The sequence below is a fragment of the Lycium ferocissimum genome, chromosome 5 (assembly GCF_029784015.1).
Source record: "Lycium ferocissimum isolate CSIRO_LF1 chromosome 5, AGI_CSIRO_Lferr_CH_V1, whole genome shotgun sequence".
Taxonomy (NCBI): Eukaryota; Viridiplantae; Streptophyta; class Magnoliopsida; order Solanales; family Solanaceae; genus Lycium; species Lycium ferocissimum.
The window spans coordinates 27,669,894-27,692,501 of record NC_081346.1 but is presented as its reverse complement, the minus strand read 5'-3'; the positions used below and the strand labels follow the sequence as shown (position 1 = coordinate 27,692,501).

At 35.0% G+C, this 22,608-nt stretch overlaps 1 protein-coding gene across 1 annotated transcript; it reads right to left on the bottom strand.

Moving 5' to 3' along the window:
* Positions 1–13,722: 13,722 nt before the first annotated feature.
* Positions 13,723–17,733, bottom strand: LOC132056630 (uncharacterized). Its single transcript, XM_059448914.1, has 4 exons — positions 16,234–17,733; positions 15,681–16,094; positions 15,505–15,552; positions 13,723–15,306 (listed from the first exon to the last, which is right to left on the bottom strand). The coding sequence occupies exons 1-4, from the start codon at positions 17,279–17,281 to the stop codon at positions 13,859–13,861; spliced, it is 2,958 nt and encodes a 985-aa protein (XP_059304897.1). The 5' UTR covers positions 17,282–17,733; the 3' UTR covers positions 13,723–13,858.
* Between the last annotated feature and the right edge of the window lie 4,875 nt (positions 17,734–22,608).

Sequence of the window (22,608 nt, the reverse complement as noted above, 5' to 3'; positions counted from 1 at the left end):
TTGTGAGACACACTAGGTGTCAAGGCTTGCGTAGATTCTAAGATACTTCATTTTGTTTAATTTCCCCATGTTCACAAGACTGATGTTCTTTAATTATCAATAAAGTTGATTTACATACATACATATTTTACATGTTGAATGTCATGTGCATTCGTTACTTATTTGTTTTTTTAAGTATGTCGGGTAGACAAGAGGTTGACCTTCTCACACAGGTAACCGCCTCCTTATCTTAGTGATGAGTGGAGATGAGACTGGATTTTAAGAAAAATTATCAAATGAATAATTTGAGAGCTTTCAACTTAAAATCATGAACGTCGCATAAATAATGACATAAGGTCGTTAAGGTGAAAAACGTTCACCTAGTCTACTTACTGAGCCAGATGTGAGTTAAAAATGATATAGTAGATAAGGAACTCAAATTTAGATACTTATGGTGCCTAAATATCATCTGTACAACATTATTTACGAGATAAAGACATACGCTCCCTGGGAAAGGAAAAAATGTTATAGCATGTGTTTCATACCATGTGTGCTAATGTTGAACAATTGGGTTAACATAAGTCCATTCTCAACTTATTGTTGTGTGTGACCCAGAGCCTTTATGGTGGCTCAAGATTTGTACCCTTTGTGACTCGGATCAGATACTTGAGACTTAGTTTGATGTTAGCTATCTTAGTGTGCTTCCAAAAGACCATGCATACAGATTCGGTCTGGCGGAGTATATCTAGAAAAGCAGTTAACCTAATGTTAAGAGGATCGTGAGAAGAGGAAGATCATTGATGGAATCTCATTAATTTGTATCCATTGGTGCACCAATTATAACTTATGAGTTACAATTGTGAATACAAGAAATAATGATATATGAGATTTTGGAGATTATATCAAATGTGATTCATATGATCTGGGGTACTGCATACTTTATGATCTACTTGCAGCTTTGCACTCAACGAGAGGCTATATACTCCTAACAGATGTATAGCACTTGGCTCTCACAGTATGCTGGTCGCACGGTCTACTTCCCTGTATGAATGATTGCGGAGATGAGTTGAGAAAATGTTTCTCAAATTAGATAAACACTCCCATTATGTGTGAGTGGGAAATGTAGGAAATTTGGGTCCACCCATAAGGGGTGCTTAAGGCCCATTAGGGTAATTAAACTTAGCCCTAATATTTCCTATATAATAACACTTACGGTGTAAAATAAAACATACTTCTGCAAAGATTTTTCTCGCTTCTTTCTTCTCTACAATATATTAGGGTTTAGACTGTGATTTAAGGGGTTGCTCCAATATATCGTGACAACCACCATCGGCCAGTAATTCTAGCCGCGCTTCGACTTCCGCTTCCGCTACACGAAGAACACGTAAGATCTCCTTTTATGGTTTACGCGCTATCTAATTAATTTAGATTAATGTGTTATGTGTAAACCTTCACTAACTTTTAACGGTAATTAATTGTCCTTGCTCTCAGGGGCGGAACTACAGGGGTGCAAGGGGTGTCAATCGAACCCCCTTCGTCGGAAAATTGCACTATATATATAGGGTCAATTTTTTGATTCATGTATAAATATTAATGTTGCATCCCCTTCACATAATGGAGAACTCAGCTCAGCGGCTGAGATGCTTACTGTTGAGCCCATGGTTGCGGGTTTGATTCTCTGTAACAACACTTTTTAACCCTTTTTCATCCGGTTCCTTTTTCTTGAACCCCCTTATCAAATGTTCTGGCTCCGCCCCTGCTTGCTCTGCTATATGAATTGTCCTACGAATTACGATTAAGTTAAAGAGGTGCCACAATAATAAAAAGAAGAAAGCATAATGCATGGCCCCATTTTGCTGCCCTCCAGGGAGTGTTATCTGTCCTTGTCACTTTATTTCATCATGTAAAAAGCTAAGGCAAAACTCCCACCATTGCAAAAGTGAGATTTTATACTCAATCCTACTAGCTTCCAACAATAGTTCATGATGGTTGTCATAATAGTCTCAGCTACTATGCCCAACATTTAAAATGAGCCAAGTTATACCATAGTACGTGCATTAGTTTTAATTGACTGTAGCCGATGCTATCGACAATATTTCATCCACCTTGCCTCCTCTTCTTCATTCACTTTTGAGTCAAGTCCATTTTAGCCCCTTAACAGTTAAGGTTTGAGAAACAATACACCCTCCACAAGTTGAATGATCGAGAACTCTCTTATGTAATATTTTTCAGTTAGACTTTTCTTTTTCGGAATAAAGATCTTGTTGTTTTTTAGAACTAAAATATGAAAACATGTACTCTTATTTATTGATATAAGTTGCTCATGTATTTGCATAAACATATAAACACTCAAATAAGATGTCGATCGATTTCCTTGAACCGAGCATTTTTCCATAACCTTCAATTCATGAATACTTTCGAAACGATTCTCATGTTAGGCTATCCGAATGCGGTCATGAATACTTTAAAGGGTTGCAGTTGTTCCTCAAGTAGATGGTGGAACTTCCCATCCCAGTGCCCAGTGGCACAGTGCCAACATTACATTACATATATCATGACTTCTTTGTGGCAAGAAAATACTATAATATTTGGAACATGAGAAGAACCACAAAACATTCTTAGAGTGAACAAGAAAAAGTGAAAATGATACATAGTAATATCCATTGCAGAATTTCTAAGGTTAGCCCGAAAGATAGATGAGAACAATAACCATGGAGTTTCAAAGAAAGGGACTGAGTGCTGGCGACACCATAATGTCTAATACTGTATGGTTTGATCAAAGTATAAGACTACCTTTTACTTTTTACTAAGATTCAATCAGACCCATATGTTTTTACTTTCTACTTGGATCTTTCCTGAGTAGGTGTTTGGACATGTGATTGCATGAGATGAAATCAGCGTTTGGACATGCGATTTCATCTCATGAGATGAAATCTCAAATCATCCAAAAAGGCATGATTTGGGATTTCAAATCATGATTTCAAAAGTAAAACTTGACCCATAAGTTTATATTTTGTAAAAAAAGACCCATAAATTTTTTAAATTTAATAATGTTGATTTGTCTTCTTGGTCATCGGATCGGGAAATGCATGCTCGGCATGAAGAGAGTATTGTCATGTGGGAGAATTATATTAAAGAGTTGTTACATTACTATTCAGGTTAAATTTTCCTTGTTATTGAACTAAATTGTGATCAATTGATTTTGTATTTTTTAGAAAAGGCGCCCACAGTAGCGTATTAATTTTGTTATATTTATGTTTAACTTGCTATTTGATAAAATTATTTAAGAATTGAGAAAGTTTTGATGGTTTTCACAACTTATGGGGTTTTTATCTATAAGAAAACATACAACTTAAGAAATTCAAATTGCATGTCCAAACATGATTTCATCGATTTCAAATTATGCCCAAACGGCTCTAAGATAAGAAGATCCAGTCCTCCATAAAAGCTTTAGATACAAAGAGAGGTTGATCGTGTTGCATTAACGTCCAAAAACGTCCACAATTTCTTTAAAAAGTTTGATCCTTCTCTCCTCTTTTGGGTCCCACTATCTATTTATTTTTATTCCTTTGAAATCGATGATTAATTATTCCCTGCCTACTTTTACCAAAGTCGTACCAATGCATACATAAAAGAGTGTACCCTTCTAACTAATTAATCTATGCTAAGCATTTATAGCGACCTAGGTGGTTTTCGCATTACACATGAGTGTTCTATTAAGTACCAAAATAATTTATATTTCAGCTAACATTTTCTATTAGTTATCATTGAATAATTGTTTTTTTTTTGGTTGGGGGGGGGGGGGGGGGGGGGGCTCTGAAATAGACTTTGAAGTATACGTCGTCCGTTTTCACTCTGCGCTGTTTCGGTTTCCTTTTGGTTGAATTAGTGAAGCGATATGAAATTTGTCCTCTTCTAATTTCCTGTTTCCATTTTTATTTTGTATACTTTTTTCTTTGTTCATTTTATAAAATGTGATATATTAATGATTGTGGAAAAACAGTTTGAAGAATGAAAACATCACATTAAAATATAAAATCTGAAAAGTCAAGTGAATATGAATTTTGAAAGATGAACAAATTATGTAAAATAATGCTTCCGCCGTTTTCAATAGCCCGTAATTTTGAGTCTGAAAGTCAAACTTCTTATAACGTTCGGACATAAAAGAAAAAAATTAATTTTGAAATATAATCTTATTGATATTTAAGAAATACATAAAAAACATTTAGAAAGTATATCAAAATATATTGTGAATAGATAGTCGTTTCAATTACCATGCAGTTTGTGCCTAATTAAAATTAGTCAAATCATAATTTTCTATATAAATAATAATCAAGTTAAAAGAGTTGTTACAAAGATAATTAAAATAGGGGAGTTAAGCATATATTATAAACTACAAAGTTGGTATCACAAAATCAAACTTGAGGGGAGGTTTATAAAATTATTCTTTTATATTTCTAGTTATATGACCTAGTAGATAAAATAGTCTAACTTGAGTGACTTTGTTGATATAAATTAAAGATAAGTGACTTTGGTAGATAATTTGTTATACTTGGATGACTATATAAACTATTCTCCCTATCATTAGTTGAGAGAATTTGGAAGCTACATAAAAGTAGGAATATTCTTAATGGTGATGCCATTTGAAAAATAATGTGCGGACTTGGCCCAAAGCAAAAAATACTCCTATCGTGTTAAGAATATATTTAGTCTAGCTTAGCCCTACAACTCAAATCTTTTGTTAAAAGATTATTTCATTCACCGTACATCACTGAACTCCAAGACATTATCATGAAGTTTCAACATCTACAAGTGAAACTCCAGGACTGACGTGTCCTAGAGTTCGAACTTACTACTCTAAGAAATCTTGCTATAAAAGAGATTTTGATCATATACAAGTAGAATTGCAGGACCGTGTCCTATCTAGAGTTCGAACTTATACCATTAAAATTTTAAAACAATGTCATGGAGATCCATTAAAAATTCAGGAGTTCAAACTAGACTTGAGTTCGAAACATATGCAAGTGGCGCTCCATGAAATCTTCTTATAATTTGAACTTATAAAGATTTAAACTTCAAAAAAAAAAAAAAAAAAAAAAAACTGAAATTTGAACTACACATTTATAAATTGTAAACTATTCTTTTTTTTTAAAAAAAAATCCACCATTGCAGTGGAGTGTAATGAAAAGAAGGAAAGAGATTGGTTGCGGGGTTTTGTTATTAAATTCAAGTTTGGGTCTCATGGGTAGATTAGATTTATAGAAATGGGTGGGTCATTTAATTTGATGTGCGGTTAACGAAGGGCATTGTTTACCAAATCCGATATATCAGGGGCCGTTTTGGCTCTTTTCTTGTTATTTTAGTCGTGCGGTGGTTTTTAGGGCATTTGGGTCAAAAGAGAACGGAGGAACATTTTTGGCTTAAAAGGTGAACGGATGTCATTTTTGTATCAAATCAAATAGACTAGGAGTAGTTTTGGCCCTTTCCGTTTAATATAATATATATTATTAAGTGTGATATACCTATTTATTTGTCTTGACCTACTTACAAAATCTTGACAATATAATACCATTTTTGTTGTCTATCCACAAGTTTTAATAGGATACTCTGAGATGGTCTAAATACTTTTTATTTCATATTCTTACGTATGTCTTTTTGGTAGGTAGGAGAGACTAACGAAAACACGGAAGGTCTAACTAATTAGAACTGATAGCTGCACCTCTAGAAGCAAAGGTGAAAAGCACCATTTTGTACGAAATATTGGTGTTTCCCTTAGGATCAACATCAAGGGGAGAGAAATAAATCTACTTCAACTGTAAGTACTACTATGTAAATATTTGAATAATTGAATCACCTATTAGATAGGAGTAATTACAAATAGGGCTGTTCACGGTTTTGGTTAAAACCAAAATCAAACCGAAAATTTAACCAAACCGAATAAAAAAACCGACATTTGGTTTGGTTTGATTTGATTTGGTTTTAAATTTTAAAAATCGATAATATTTGGTTTGGTTATGGTTATATTAAAAAATAACCGAATAAATAACCGAACCAAACCGATAAATTATATACATAAATTTTATAATTATTTATATGTATAATATTAGTTTTTCATAAATAATTATAAATATTTTATACCTTTTAATCATTAATTTGATTCCTAGTCTACTTATTTCACATGATTGTTTAAGGCCCGTGTTTTTAAGAATATGTTCAAGCCCATGTCTTTAAGTCTTTTAACTCTTTAAGTGTTAAGTGTAAACCTACTAACGTAAGCTCACGTTAGAGTCTAATGTCTTTAACTTAAATTTTTAGCCTTTTTTTGTCACCATTTGATTTTAGGTTGTTTCTTCTTCTTTTTCGAATTTATACCTTTCTTTTTTCTTATCGAATGGGTCCTAAACTTCTAATATTTTTCATATGAAAAGGACGGAGGTTGTAGATTTGGAGGTTCCTATAGAAGATACTTCGGTAACATCAAGATTTCGTAACTCAAGCACATGGTAATGTCCTAATACTTCTTCCGTGGATAATCCTCCTAAAAAACAGAAAAGAACAACTCCTTGTAGTCGAGACCCTAGCCTTGGGGATAATGATAGAAAAACATCTGAAGTTTGGGATCATTACAGAAAGTTTTTTTTTTTTTAATAAAATGGGAGAATTGAGGGCAAAATGCAATCGCCCCAAAGTTTGGGATCATTACACATGGTTTTTTTATTTCATATATTTTCATTTTAATTTTAGGTAGTCTTTATGTTTAATTAATATGTATGTTTGTAACAACAACTAAAAGCTCTTATGCTCTACTTTATTTCCAGGTATGTATATTAAGATGACAAAAATTGTGCAGCCACTACTTAGTTAGATTTTGGCTTTATATGTAATAGTTTAGCAACTTTGGGTAATTTGAGTAAGACACTATCACTAATAGTGAAAATGTTTCTATGATGTAAGTTCCACCTTAAACTATAAATAAAAGATATCGTTTGAACAAAAAAAAAAGACATGTCTTTTTCAACTTTTAATGTTTACTGATAAGTCTCATGGCTGCTAGTCATAAACCGAAAAATCCAATCAAACCGAACCAAACCGACAATAACCAAACCGGTGGTTATTATTTTATTTGGTTTGGTTATGGTTTTAGACATTTAAAAACCGACTAAATTAGTTTGGTTATGATTTTAATCAATAACCGACCCAAACCGAACCATGAACACCCCTAATTACAAATAAATCTTTTTATGAATCTATTGAGTTTAAATCTTAAATTCACTTCTACTAATACTAGATGATTTAGGTGAAGACAACAACAGCGGCTCTTTATCTCATTTTATTCTCTTACTTTGAATAAACACACTTGTTAAGACAAATCCTGGAAAGGTTTCGACTGGAACTTCCATTATTTTGACTCGTTAATGTGGGGAAAATATTTGCTCTAGCAACCAGTATTATGTCTAATAACTAATTAGTTTTGAATATTAAGGTTCTAGTCTAACCAAAAAGTATAAAATGTTTATATTGAGCATGTTAAATTTGTGGATTTATAAAAGAATGAAAAGCTGGGCGGAGATGTTGGGTTTTTGTGTGTGAATGAGAAATGAAGAGGTGCTTTTCTGAAAAGACACCGGGAGAAAGGATGCAATTTGAATAGCAACCTTTCACATTGAATAGGTTGTGACTTTTTCAATAAGGCACAATCGCACCCGTTCACACTTTACCCTTTGTTGGCTATAAATTTAGAGGACTAGCCTCAGTTTTCTACATAGAAAATATTGCACTTCTTCTACATACTTTCTTACAATTAAAATATCGAGTCCTTGTGTGATTTGTTGCCTGATTTGAGTTCGTCGAAGTCGTGGGCATTTGAGGTACCGCTACTCCTGCGACAGGTATATCCGTTTTATCCTGGAAGGAAGTAATCCATAACCTCGGGTATAATGAGGGGATTAAATTCCTTAAGGCCACACAGTGAATTCTGTGGTCTCGGATATTTTCTAGTTTCTGTATTTTTTTATAAGTTTTTCCAGTTTCTGGTTTTTTTTCTTCTAATTTTCTGTTTTTTCTTAACACAATTTACTAACCGGAGATTGGAGCATGAAGGTTAAATACTTAATCTTGACTGTGAATTCATGTATAAATTTTTTAGAACAAAACTAATATATTTGTAACTACACGACAAAGACTACAAGTCAATATAACTAATGATTTAAAATATTTTTAAAAAATATTAAAAATTATAGTCAAATAAAAGACTACTCTAGTTGACTTTCCAAACAGCAACACCTTTGAATAAAATGGGAAGAAATGAGTATATGCTTTTACAATTGACTAAAGATATTATTAATTTTATGTTTTTTGGAGAGAATAATTTATCAGAAAATCTCTCATGTAAATTTGCTGCATTAACTTTGGACAAAACAATGATTAGAGAAAATAGAAAACAATGTGCTAGGGAGAAGAATTGGATAGAAAATGAGTAGGGAGAAGAATTGGATAGAAAATGAGTACTTAGGTGTTATATATACTTGTAATTTCATTTATGCAGAGTTGTGGATAGATCTAAGGAGGCGTAGATGCGAGGGGAGTTGAAAATTGTAAGTTGTGTGTGTGGAGATTAAGAGGGTATTTGAATTGACTTTTTAAAAGTAGATTATAAGCTAAAAATTAAAAGTCAAAAGATACGTTGGGAATATACAACTTTTGGCCTTATTTTTGTACTTGTTTGATCAAAAAGTAAGTTTTAAAAGTACTTTTTATCTTTCTCAAACACTAAAAAAAAATAGAAAAGAGCTAAAAAAAAAATAAAAAAAAACACTTAAAATAAGCCAATCCAAACTACTACTAGTTTTTCTTCACCAAAAAAATGATTAAAGAACATAGAAAATAACAAAAAAAAAAAAAATAAGAAAAAACATATGATACTAATCTAATATAAACCCAATCTTAATTTTACCCGTCATGAGTTCGAACTTGGTAGACAAAAACTGAAACCACCAGAAAATGTTAAGAACCTATCTTCCCTTAAAAAAATTTATATATATTATAAAGCTAGGCATAGACAAGGTGATATGGAACCTCTTTATGACCACCATTCCTATTTATCTTTTATCTCTTTTTTTCCCATTTTTTTCCATTTTTCGACTTACTAAATGGCTTTAAAGAGCCTCACAAAATAAATATAGAATTGAATCCCACGTAGTAGCAGTAATCAAATCAGACAAACCTTTCCAATAGCATGAGTAGCGTTACCTAAGAATGAAGAGTTACAAATTAAAGGCAATAAAGAATTGCAGTAAATGAGAGTAATAAAGAGTTGTCATAGTGTGGAATCATATGCAACACAAGAGCTGTGTTCTAAGTATTTGCTATCGACTGCATTCTTCATATGTTGACACTCACAAAATTGTGCCCCCAGTTATTGAACATCTACTGCTAACATGTATTCGGCAGTTTCAAGGCTTCCAAACATGTGTTTGCAATTTGAAATTGATGTTTTTATACTATAGTTGCTATTTGCAGAAAGAAGAGATTTTCGGATTTTGTCTAGCTATGCATTCTGCAGGTTGTTCCTTGGTCAAAGTACAACATGCAGGCAATATGAACATTTAGAATTGGAATGGGAGGGTGATTTAACCATTGCGTTGAGATTATATTTCTACGGCAATATGTCGCGATAATTATGTAGTATTATATGTGTGATTCTTATTACTTTGGCGTTAGATTGCTTTGGCCATTTCTATCATCCTTGAAAGCTTAAGTTTTGGGTGACTTGATCTTCTAATTTTTACTTCTATCTTACCCGTAATACAATGATTTTAAGAGCAACATAGCGTGGAGTTGGTGTTGTTTATTTATGAAAAAATTAAAAAATTAATAAAACTTTTTTTTTTGGTGCGGAGGGTCTTTCGAAAACAACCTCTCTACCTCCCAAAGTAGGGATAAGGTCTGCATACGCTCTACCCTCCCCAGAGGCCACGTTGTGAAATTTCACTGGGTATGCTGTTGTTGTTGTATTAATAAAACTTTTTTGTGTCTGCAAAATTGATTTCTCCTTTTAGTGATACATGGTTTTACCCTATCTCTACGTCTGATATGAAGATGATATTGCAGGAATTGTTTTATAACAAATTAAGCTTCTGAGAAGGAGACAGACATAGTGTGTCGGTAAAAGAAAAAGCGAAAATCTATCGGTATCTTGCTTTTTTCTCATAAAATTATGCTCACAAAGTGTTTGTGTTCGTTAATAGGTATGAAACCATCTTTTGTTAAATTTTTGTAGTTACTTTCAGTACATTTTAACCAAATTGATACATGTATATGTAAATACTTATCTGGATATATAGATGTAAGAGGTACGTTGGATTGGCAATTGTTGTAATTGAGAAATGGTACCATAGAGTTAGGTCTTTAAAGAGTGGTTGGATAATTTATTTCCGGACTACCTGTATATTTGATTGCATGTATTGTCTTCTTTCTGGAAAGTCTTTTAAGTTTCTTCAAATATTTCTTTTTCCTATGTGATTACTAGCTTCTTCTAGATTTAACTTTCTTTTTGTATATCTGTGAATATTTTCTTCAAAAAAAAATTTTCTATTCAGTTATTCTGCAGATATGTTGTAACTACTACTCACATTGTTCGTGTCACACCCCGACGAGGGGCATGACGGGCACCCGATCCTAGCGACCAAGTACCACCTGACGTATGCTAACATAATCATAGTACAACTATCCCGGCTCGTAGTATACATAGAAAGATACTTGCATGTAGAAAAGACCCAATACTATAGAAGACATATGCATAACCACATACATATATACATATGCTAGCCGATGAGGCTACCACGAGTATTCTCAAAATGAAATATAGCCGACGAGGCTATCACATGAACATCATGACCAAACTGAACCATACATGACATCAACATACACTATACTGTCTATGAGTCTCTAGGAGTACATATACATGACATATCGGACTGGACAAGGCCCCGTCATACCCAAAAGTTGCATATACATATCGTGAAGTCATAACATATATACCAGGGAGCAAGTCCGGAGTAGTGGTACTTGCAGACACCCGCTGGAACGGTGGAATCCTACTATGGAGGTCCTCTGCTCTGCCTGTCAGGACCTGCAGCACGAAATGCAACGCCCCGTGAAGTGGGACGGTCAATACGGATAAAAGTACTAAGTATGTAAGACAGGAAATAATAACATAAGTAAGACATAAGCATAATAGGATAGTAGTAACCTAGGACATCTGAAGAACGTGCAATATGCAATGCATAAGTTTTTTTAAAATAATATGCAAGTATATACATATAATATATGTCATCATCATATCATTATCGTATCCTCATCATATCATCGTCATCCCGCGTCCGGGAAAATATTATCATCATAACGTACCCAGCCTTTTCAGGACTCGGTGTGAATACCCAACTGATCAGTGATTGCACATTTAAGTGGCGTACCTAGCCGACTATAGCACGGCTAGGTGTAGTAAAATAGTGCATATATATATAAAATGCATGAGGAGAAAATGAAATAACAACGGGCCTTTCGAAGTGACGTAAGGTCGTAACCTCCGAATACATTATGAACTCATATCGAGGTAAAGAAAGGACTCAATGGAATCAATCATAATATCATTATAAGAATTAGTACAGAACATATCAACATGGTTAGAAATCAATCAACATTTCCAACACAGGACACTGAACATCGGAGTAAAATAAAGTGGAGTCATTACGCTATGCACGCTAATAGACTTAACTAAGATTCGTGCCAAGGAAGTGAGGATAGCAACACTTTACAAACCTTAATCTTCAAGCCGTCACCGTGAATGAATCCTTATTCCGATGCTCGCCCTTCACCCGAACATATATTGAAAGCAATATCCTCAGTCACATCCAGTGGCGGAGCCACACTATGCCGAGGGTATTCATCCGAACCCCCTCGGCGGAAAAAAATATTGTTTTTACCGGGTTAAAATTATTTTTTATGTATATATAGTAGATGTTGAACCCCCTTAGGCTTCTTCGTATGTTTACTTTTTTATATTTTAAACCCCCTCGGTGGAAATCCTGACTCCGCCACTGGTCACATCCCATCATGTTTATACATCAACTTATATAAGTTGTATATCGGAGGATGATTTGGGTTACAAGAATTCGGGCAACATTTCCTCTATTTCTACTACGTTTCCAAAGTTACAACAACATCCAATTCAACATTTACAACATATAATCCAATTCAATACCCATATTCCTCAATTAAAAACATTCAACCCAAGGCTTACCCATCTTTCGTGCAATTCGATTAAATACGTGATAATCTTATCATTACGAGCTTAATCTACTTAATTCCGACATCATGAAGTAGGGATCTTACCTTATTAAGCTTAGATTGCTCCTTGCTGGACTTGAGTTGGAGATTCTACTCTCCTCAACTCATCCCGTGCACGAATACAAAGGCTATGATGCAATCCCAAGCTAATCTACGCACAATCCTTATGATCCTTGATTTAATTGCAAAGGGATGTTAAAAAAGGGGTAGACACTGGTCTAGAGCTGCTAAGGATAAGAAATGAGGTGAAAAATAGGTTAAATTGGGTATATATACATCTCAAAGTCGGTGGAACCGACTTCCAAGTACGTCTCGTACTTTGTTTTCGTCCAGGACGTACATTTTTGTACGGGACTTATCTCAGCCAGTACTTCTCAGATTGGCGAACCGTCAGTTGCGTTGGAAAGAGAACTCTCTGAACTTGAATTTGCATAGGTTATGCGTTACATAACTCCTTATACTAGGAGATATGTCTCCCAAATTTGGACCCAAAATTTCTGTCCGAAATTCTGCCAAATCTTCCCTAAATTTTCGACAGCTTAGTTTCTTTGATTTGATTGATCCCAGAGTTTAACACTTGTTAAAATCCTTACTTAACCTCATAGGAGTTCCATGGCCTCTCCGGAATTACGTTAGCTTACTTACGATACAAACGGCGTGAAATTGCGAGGTGTAACTGTTCGGAATTTTCTTTTACAGGTACGTTGTGATACTTTCAACCTTGAAAACTAAACCATTGACATTCCAAACTCTTTAAGCCTTGCTAACCCAAGGATAATTGCATAGAGATGACTTTTTCTATGCATACGATGCATATACTGTATAATTATATGATATTATAGTAGATAAAACCAAAGTTGATGAGCAAAAAAGAAGGGTATCTATTGTATATTTATATGAGATTATATTAGATCAAAATTTACGTAGATGAAATTATGCACTGCAAGACAGGGAAAGAAAAGTAATTTACTGATAGGTGTATAAAGTGCGAGTTAGTAAATTAAATTGTCTTTTAGAATTTAAGATTTCAATATTATAAAATTATGCTGGATGAGTTATATATAAGTTTGACATTTCTTATATGAAGAGAGATTGTTTAGCCAGAAATGTCGAACTTCAATTTCGCTGTTTAGTCGGAAATGTCAAACTTCAAATTCGTACAAAAATATCTTTTTGTTCAATCATCTTAATATCACTAAGAATAAATAAAAACAATACAGCCACAAAAAAGGACAAAGACAAAGAAAAAGAACAAGAAAGTAGCTAGGAAATTAGAGCAACACAAGAACTCTTGATAAGAAGAATCACATGAACTGAGAGAATATAACATTGATCGAAGAATAGCAATTGATTTTTAGTTAATTTTTTAATTTTATTTAATAACCGCTCGAAGCGTAGACAAGCTTCTTAATTAAAGAAATAAAAGAGAGCCATGTGATGTTAAACGTCAAGAACAGTAACGTAATGAACCAGAATAACGTAGCTTCACTGGTGCATGGAATAGTATTAAATAACACGCATCAATCAGTTGTCAATACCCACCGGCGGCGGTTGCAGACATTGAAGACTGCAACTGCAACAAGTGTCGATAACAGTCAGCAGCCGTCGGTCTTTGCTCCGGGTTATGGTCCAAACATCTATTCTGCAACTCTCTTAACAACTGTGGCACCCCTACTAATCCACAACTCTTCACTAATTGACCTATTCCCCATACATCAACTTTCACACCATGATAATTCCTTCCCATCTCTGGCGGGTGCCTCGTCCCCGAGGAGGCACCCGCTATAGCTGCTCCACCGTGTGGATACAGCTGCGGGGCGGTTACCGCCTCGTCGAAACCCGTAATGAACCACTCATTCTCCCTGTCGCTTCTCCTCATGACTTTGTCCCATCCTAAATCTCTATGCATGAATGAAAGATCGTGTAATGCGACTAGTGCTTTTGTGACTTGTTTCAATGCTTCTATTAGTTGATCACAGTTTGCTGGCTTGTATTTGCAACCTCTTGGCTTGAACACCAATGCAAGATCTTTTTCTGATGCCCTAACGACAAATTCCGCGTGTGGGATTCTATGATCAAGAAAATCGTATATTTCTTTGACTGCCAACCATTTTTTTTTACTAGAAAAATATTTCACCACTGTATTCGGAGTCATCTCGACGAAATTTCCATTACCCAAATCTGTTCTCTCAAAATCAGTGTATGGAAGATGTTTAAAATTACTCCCATTGCTGCTCATGTAATGGAAGCACCTGTCTGCTAATAATGGTAATAATCCGGCAATTCTCCAACATGGGACTAAAGCTTTTAGTCTTTCAACTGGCGTCGAGAGATCCACTGTGTAAAGATCGGTTCGGACGATACGGTCCTGTGATCGACTTAAGGCACAGAAAGTAACAATAAATCCAACTGCATAGTAACCTAACACGTAAGGAAGGTCCATGTAAGTCCAAAGAAATTTCTCTACAATAGAAGAAGACGGATCTAGTTGACCTTCTCTTAACTGATCAGTTTCTTCTCCTCTCCACAAGCAAAAATTCCTCAAGAAAGCAGTAACATTAGGCCATTGATCTTGCACGGTTTCCACAAGAGATGACGAAGATTTCCGTACGAATACCATTTCAATGGAACAAAACTTTGATATTATCCTATTGATGCAATCATCCCACAGGCCAATGTAAGAGTCCCTATCGGTCGCGGTTGCAGCAGTGAGACTAGGGTTTGACCGCATAATAGCGCTCAGAACATCATAAGTGATGCCTCTACAGTCTAATAGCTCAGTAGAAGTAGTGAAAAATAGTTCTTTCCCTTGAGGCAAGTCTTTGAACACGTCTCGCCGGAGCGGAAAACGGAGTTCCTCCGGTGGTGGCTGTTGCAAATGCCACGAGAGCTCGAATAAACTTGGAAGTGTAGGTGGAGGAGATCTGAGACACCCAACATAGTACTCAGTCGGATCTTGAAATTCCCAAGGAGTAGTTGCTGCAAAGTGTGAGAAAATTTAAAAATTGTATTTTTCAACTGATTTCAAGATCCAGCTGAAAGCATTAAGATTCTATTAATGGGAACTACGGTATAGACTAATATAAAATTCATTTAGCTCAGAGGTGAAGGAATAGAAAATTCAATCATTGCGCCCTTTTCACAAATAGAAAATCCGAAATTTATGGAAGGGCTTACATCTGATGGGAAATTCTGAAGAGGGAAGCTGCAATCTTTCATTGGGACCTAGATTGAACACAATGAGAAAAAAGATAAAAAAAAGACCGTTACTTATTCCCATACTTAATGATTAGGATTTAGGACTGGTACATTCTAAATATTAAAAAATGCACATAAACAATTAGATAAAATACCAGAAAGAGCAAGTGCAGAAGAGGATTTTCTCCTGCCAAAGACTTTGAGTTGTACTCCAGATAGGAATCTATCAACGGAAAAACCTTTCATGGGTCCATCTTCAAATGCCTCCATAGTGGAAGCAACCATAGAATCATCCAAGAATGCCATTTCATCTGCATTTAAAAAACTTGATCCTTGAAGCTTTACCCTACCTCTGTGATGCTCACCTTCTTCAGCCCACAAGCTCACTGATTCCTCCCATACCATTCTAATTTTGCCGATGCGACGAAGCTCTTTCGATGAGGAAGAAGATGCACCACCCCCAATAACATCGAATGAAGAAGATGGTGTTTCAAACCCTAATAACCCACTTCTTGATCCATGAAGTAATGCTTCTGTTCCACTTGTCATTACCAACTGTTTTGCCCTTGCTACATCCACACAATATATATGTCATTAGCACGTTACGTTCATAATGTGCATTGTATTTAATTGTCCCACACTAAATTAATTGTTTTGCGTACGTTGTACAGATTAAAAGAAAGACAAATTAAATTATTGAGAGCATACCGGAGAGATGAAGTTCATCTTCCCTAAAGGGTGGAGGGGGAGGCAAAGACTTGGTAAGTGTGAGGGCTGTACGAATGTCTTCACCAATATTGGACTGAGTACCAATTCTAGTTTGAGTTCTCATTCTTGGACCCATAAACTGAGATAATTCTTCAAAAACTTCTTCATCAAATGAAGCAGGCAATCTATGAATCTTCCTTTCATAAGGGGACAGTCTAAAATAACTCTTTCCAATTTGTTCCCTCTCAGCACCTCTTTCCCATTCGTATACTTTTCTGAATTCACCCAACATGTTGTCCCATTTAGTCCCAGCAGTTTTAGCATCTCTGTTAACTCCGTGCCTATTGAGAAACTCAGCTACTTCTCTATCTTTATCAGCTCTTGTCTTGCCTCTACCAGCTGGTTGTGCTGAAGAAACTTCTAGATGAACAAGCTCTGATGATGACCCCCCGCTACCAACTTGGTACTGAATTTTCCAAGCCCTAGCTAGCCACAACATCTCGTTAGGTTTCCAAACCGGACTCACGTACTTACCTTTCCTGAATTGTTGGTGAACTTGTTCTCCTCCTCCTTCGCTCTTGCTCGGCTCTTGCCCCGAGGCTGAGGGCCGAGGAGAGTGGGAAGGAGAAGAAGCTGTGTCCGAAGACGACGCAGCAGCAGGATTGGTAGCAGCAGTGTTGTGGGCCGAAGGAGATATTGGGCTCGACTCCGCGCTCACTATACTGGGTTTTTGCTGTTGCTGCTGTTGTTGTTGGGAAGACGAAGAAGGTATGAATTTCCACTGACTTGCAGTATATCTAGGCCGCTTTGGGTTCACAACTTCAAACTGTTGTTGTTGTTGATCGAAAGAAACAGAAGTAGTACTAGCACCTCCTTGGATATTATAGAGAGATGAAGAAATATTATAAGGAGCACCAGAAACTACCGGCTGTGGTTGTTGTTGTACTGGTATAGTATCGGGTGAATCTTGATCATGAGGGTCATCTGGTGAGTTAGATAAATGTTGTTGGGGTTGTTTCTTGGTGGTATCTCCTTTGTTTTCATCCATCTCTTCAATGGGGGCCCAGAGGAGAAAAAAAAATTAAAGACAACGCCCTAAAGTACTCCTTAGTCACAAAATGAAACCAAATCGCCTTACTTTGCTAGGTATAGAACTAGATCTGTTCCATTTAGATTTGTTCAAGTATGCTTCTTTTTATTTTATTTTATTTTCATAATTTATTTGAGCAAGAAATTTTAAAGAAGGATATATTGAGAGGAGAGTTTGTGAGACCTATGTTGAATCCTAGGGTATCTCGAAAGGGAAAGAAAAGTGAGACTCGTATAGGAAAAGGGCAGGAGTAAAGGGAGCAGAGAAAGAAAAGTCGAGATTGTGGAACCTGACCTTGAATGAGACTTGACCATGAGCTCAATTTTAACAGTAAATGCCGTTCTCACTTCTAATCTTTTTTTCACTTGGTAAATCTGAGTGGGGGCGTGTTTGAGGTGAAAGAGAAAGGAGGAGTGTTTGATTTGAGAGTAAAAGTAATGATTGTACTGAAAGAAGCAGAGAAATGCGGCTACGAATGAGTTAACATTCATTCTTTTAACAAAGGTGCAATTAATGGTCTTTGTTTTTCTTTGTTTGTGTATGTTTGGACTTCTGTTTTATTGGACACAAAGACAGCGAGACTCAATTTGGATTTACTCGTCCATTTAATTGTACTTTTTATGTGTTTTGTCTTCATTAGTACTCTTTCCGGATAAAAAAAGAGTCTACTTATTTTTTTTTTAAAATAAAAAAAGAGTTTATTTAGTAAATCAAAAAAAAATTAATCTTATTTTTTCATATTTGTCCCTATTAAGTGTTATATGGTCAAATCCCAATGCCTATTTAATTAAGGATAGTTTAATCAAATTACCTATTTTTATTTAGAAGTTAGTATTTTCTTAAGGAGTGTGAAAATGGCTAAATGAATTCTTTTTTTTTTATCCGAGTACTACTTAGACTAGTCGAATCAATGCCACTGTCAAACTGATTAATCGCTCTCCTACATACCCATTGGCGCATGCATGTTCATTTTCTCTCTACTTCAAAAAAAAAAAAAAAAAAAATTAAAAGCAAATAAATAATTTCAATCCATTTCATAAATCCCACTACATTTTCGGTTTCAATTACTATTTTCACATTAGGCATATCGTAGAATTATATGTAATCTTACTGAGAAAATTACATTGTTTGGCAGAGTAAAAAAATATCCATGTTAGATTTATGCATTCTTAACTTTGTCATAACGTAATTTCTTGTATTCTTCAAATGTAATTATTTCATCTTAATTTAAATTTTCACATAGCTAAGTGCTTTCATTTTAAAATAAGTAATAGTAATCTATAGCATGCAACAATCAACATTTCTGTGAATATGTAATTGAACCTTTTTCATTTTCATTAAAGACAAGAGTTAGAAGAATAAGCAAAAAACAATTATGGATTATTAATCCTAAATAAATTTTGAAGGGTGAAATAGGATATATTTCTTGATAATACATAATTTTGTACTAACATTTTTTTCTGTAAAGAACTCACAATCAAGTCTATAATTAATGAAGCAAATTAATGTTAAACAATAACAGCATCAAAAGAATCCAAACGAGTACTAAATAGGGGGAATGAATCAACTCTGTATAAATACTTAAGATATGAATCTCTCGTTGTAAGTGATATTATCAGTAAATTTTAGGTTACATAACTCTTTTAATGCTAAAAAATGAGGAGAATATATATAGAGCTAATATTGAACTGTTTATATCTAACCCTTTCTTATTGAAAAGTGATAAATATACAGAGAGAAAACAATAAATTTGTATCCATCACGGAACAATAAATTTACCTACGACCAAGTAGCTTCCATGAATGAATATATATAATACACGTATATCAATGTATGTTTATATTTATTCCCCAAAATCAATTGTGTGAAATAGCCTGTTGCGTTGTTGTCACCATATATCATGATCACAAGGCATATTCTTCCAACTTGTTAAAACGGGAATAGAGTACTTTCAGATAATTTAAATTTTGTTCCAACAGCTAAACAAACAAATGAAAACCTAAACTATAGCTACTTGTTAGTTGTTACCACTAGTATATTTATATCTACACTATATAATTCGAGTCTAAAACAAGAATTAAGTTCTGTTAAATTCGCTCAAAGTGACTGGCCCACCGCTGCTGGATGGGCGTACCTATTGCCGCTTGAATGTACTGTTAAGTCTTACTTACAGTTCGGAAAAGGGACAAATATACTCTTGTACTGTTGGAAAAGGGCCAAAAATACCCCTTATTATACTTTGAGTCCAAATATACCCCTACCGTTATACTATTGGCTCAAATATACCCTTCCTCTGTTAAAGTTGTCCACCTTGGATATCCTATCCTACGTGGCGGTGACATTTGATGAGGTGGATGCCACGTGGCATTGCCACCTCACCACCCCTAATCCATTTTACTACTCCCCTCCTCCACCACTAAAATTTCCCCCCTCCACCACCATTACCGCCATATACCTACACCCCTGGAAAATCAAATTCATTTTCGAAGGATTTTGTTGACTATTTCCTTATTTCGGGTTTGACTCAGCAGCTTCTTCAGTAGTTGAGCAGAAGAACGCTTGCTCACGCGGTTAACTGAAACTATTATTTTCTTCATCATTGTGTGAAATGAATGAATGTTCACGAGTAAGAAGTTACAGAAGAACGCTTTTAGCTGTTATATGAAAAATTCTGATTCAAACTTCTTTTCTGAAAAAGAATAATTTGATTTTTTCTTTTTAATTGTAATCTGTGTTTTGATGGAAACTAACGTCTTTGAGCAGAAGCCGTTTTATTGAATCATCATTGATTGAAATAAATGACTGTGAGTGAGTGAGAAGTCGCAGAAGAACGCTTTGCCGTTTATGTAAATACCCGACTTCTTTTTAAGAAACTTTTTCTAGAGCTATATGGGGGTAATGGTGGCAATGATAGTGGTGGGGGTGAAAATTTTAGTGGTGGAAGAGGGGAGGAGTAAAATGTGTTAGGGGTGATGAGGTGGCATCACGCCGTGCGCATTCACTAATCAAATGTCACGCCACGTTGGGATAGGATGTTCAAGGTGGACAACTTTAACGAGAGGAAGTATATTTGCGATAAGTATAACGACAAAAAGTATATTTGGACCCAAAGTATAACGAGGGTTATATCTGGCCCTTTTTCAATAGTACAAGGGTATATTTGGCCCTTTTCCGTTTACAGTTTGATTTGAAGATCTTATATATGCTCGGGATACTGTAGTCATTTGATTCGATCTATTCTCATATACGAATTAGCTAGTTTTACAGATACACAATAGTGTATATATTGCGGAAAATGGTCAAATATACCGCTATACTATGAGAAACGGTTTAAATACACCCCTCGTTATACGTTGGGTCCAAATATACCCCTGTTGTTATACTATTGAATCAAATATATGCCTCTCCGTTAAAGTTGTCCAAGGTGGACATTCAAGCCTATGTGGCACAGACATTTGATGAGGTGGATGTCACGTGACATGCCACCACAGCACCTCTAACCCATTTTACCCCTCCCCTCTATTTGTTCTTCCCCTAAAATTTCATTTCCCTCTACCACGTTGCCCTCATTGAAAAAGAAGGTCGAGTTATTTTATTGAAAATTCGTATGCACAGTTGTTACAGAGCACCCCTAAAGTAGTAAAATACAATATTCTACTTAGTATTTAGAGAGAGCTAAAAGGGAACAACTGCTGAAGTTATAAAGTACCAATATCAGTTGTTTATCAGAACCAGTTGGTAGTCGAGTCCGAGTTCAATTTTTTCGATTGCTGATGCCGACAGAACCGCTTAGTTTTGCAACAAGATGCGGCAATATGTTGATGGTATCATGAACAGACTGGCTTTGTGGCATCACTTTGTGTAATGCCACTGGTCATGTCCACTCCTCTGTCTTCCATTGGTCGAGAAGTAAAAGTTGGTTCATTCCTACCTCCATCTCCAATATTAGTGGCGGCAATGATTGCGGAGAGGAAGAAAATTTTAGCAGTCGAAGAATAAATAAAAGGGAGAGATAAAATTAGTTAGGGGTGCTAAGGTGACATGCCACGTGGCATATACCTCATCAAATGTCTATGCCACGTAGGGTTGACCGTCTACCTTGAACAACTTTAACAAATCAGGATATATTTGTTCCAATAATATAAGGATTGGGATACATTTGGACACAAAGTATAACGAAGGATATATTTAAAACTTTTCTCATAGTATAGGGATACATTTGGCCCTTTTCCGTATGTATTAATTAGAGTGATGATATGCAAACTTCAAATTTTGACAGAGTTCAAAGATAAATACTTCCTCTGTTCTAATTTATGTGGCACAATTTTCTTTTTAGTCCGTCCAAGATGAATGTCACCTTTCCTTATTAAGCAACTCTTTATTAATGACACCATCTCTATTTTACCCTTGTTGGGTCCCACTTACTTTTAAAGATATGTACTTATTGTGAAGAAAAGTCAACAAAAGTAGACACTAAAATAAGGCAATTTGGTAAACATAACAAAGTCTTCCTTGAATTTTTAAATTTCGAGCCTGATCAAATGATGCCGCATAAATTGGGACGGAGGGAGTAATTCTTTATTTGTTAATCTCCTTAATTTCCAGAATTGGCCCTTTGCTTCATGTTTTTTTTTTTTTTTAAAATAGAAGATTACAAGTATAAACCTTACTAAAGTTCTGAAATTTTCATTTGAGAAAAACATGTCATATATTGCAAGACCAAAATAAATAATATATGTCTAACACTATTAGAAGGAGAGACTTTTTCTACGGACAATCAGTGAGAAACTTGTGGAGTATAAAATATGATTTTCTCATCTTATTCCAGTCGAATTAGCTCACTCAAAAATCGTATGGTGGGAAACAGGCATTGAAACTCTAAAAAACTTTCTAATTTTTCTATGAGAAAACATTACTATAATTTTTTCTTTTCTCACAAATTTAACAAAATTATCTGTGAAAATAGTCACTGAATATTTTTCAGTGGAATAATAATGATTTTTTTTAAAGTAATGTAAGCTTTACCTTCTGCCGTCTCTTGTTCTCGTGGAGAGCTAATTTGTGGCAATAATTCACACTGAACTAGCTAATACTTATGCATATATAATGCATTTAGCTAGGGGTGACAATAATTCCAAATACTTTATTCATTATGCAGACTATAGGATCCTATTTTCCTTAACACCTGATTTTTAAAAAATAACAGCAGATAATTAAGAATAATTCTAAAGGGAATGCGAGAAAACCATCATTATTACGTGTTAACTTGCTAAGTACTCGAGGGA

What these genes read in the sequence shown, in the direction of transcription:
- LOC132056630 (XM_059448914.1), bottom strand. Translation starts at nt 17,281, where the DNA reads ATGGATGAAAACAAAGGAGATACCACCAAGAAACAACCCCAACAACAT. An exon ending in AGATGAACTTCATCTCTCCG is followed by an intron (nt 16,095 to 16,233) that starts GTATGCTCTCAA and finishes GTGTGGATGTAG; the next exon opens with CAAGGGCAAAACAGTTGGTA. An exon ending in TTCAGAATTTCCCATCAGAT is followed by an intron (nt 15,307 to 15,504) that starts GTAAGCCCTTCC and finishes CACACTTTGCAG; the next exon opens with CAACTACTCCTTGGGAATTT.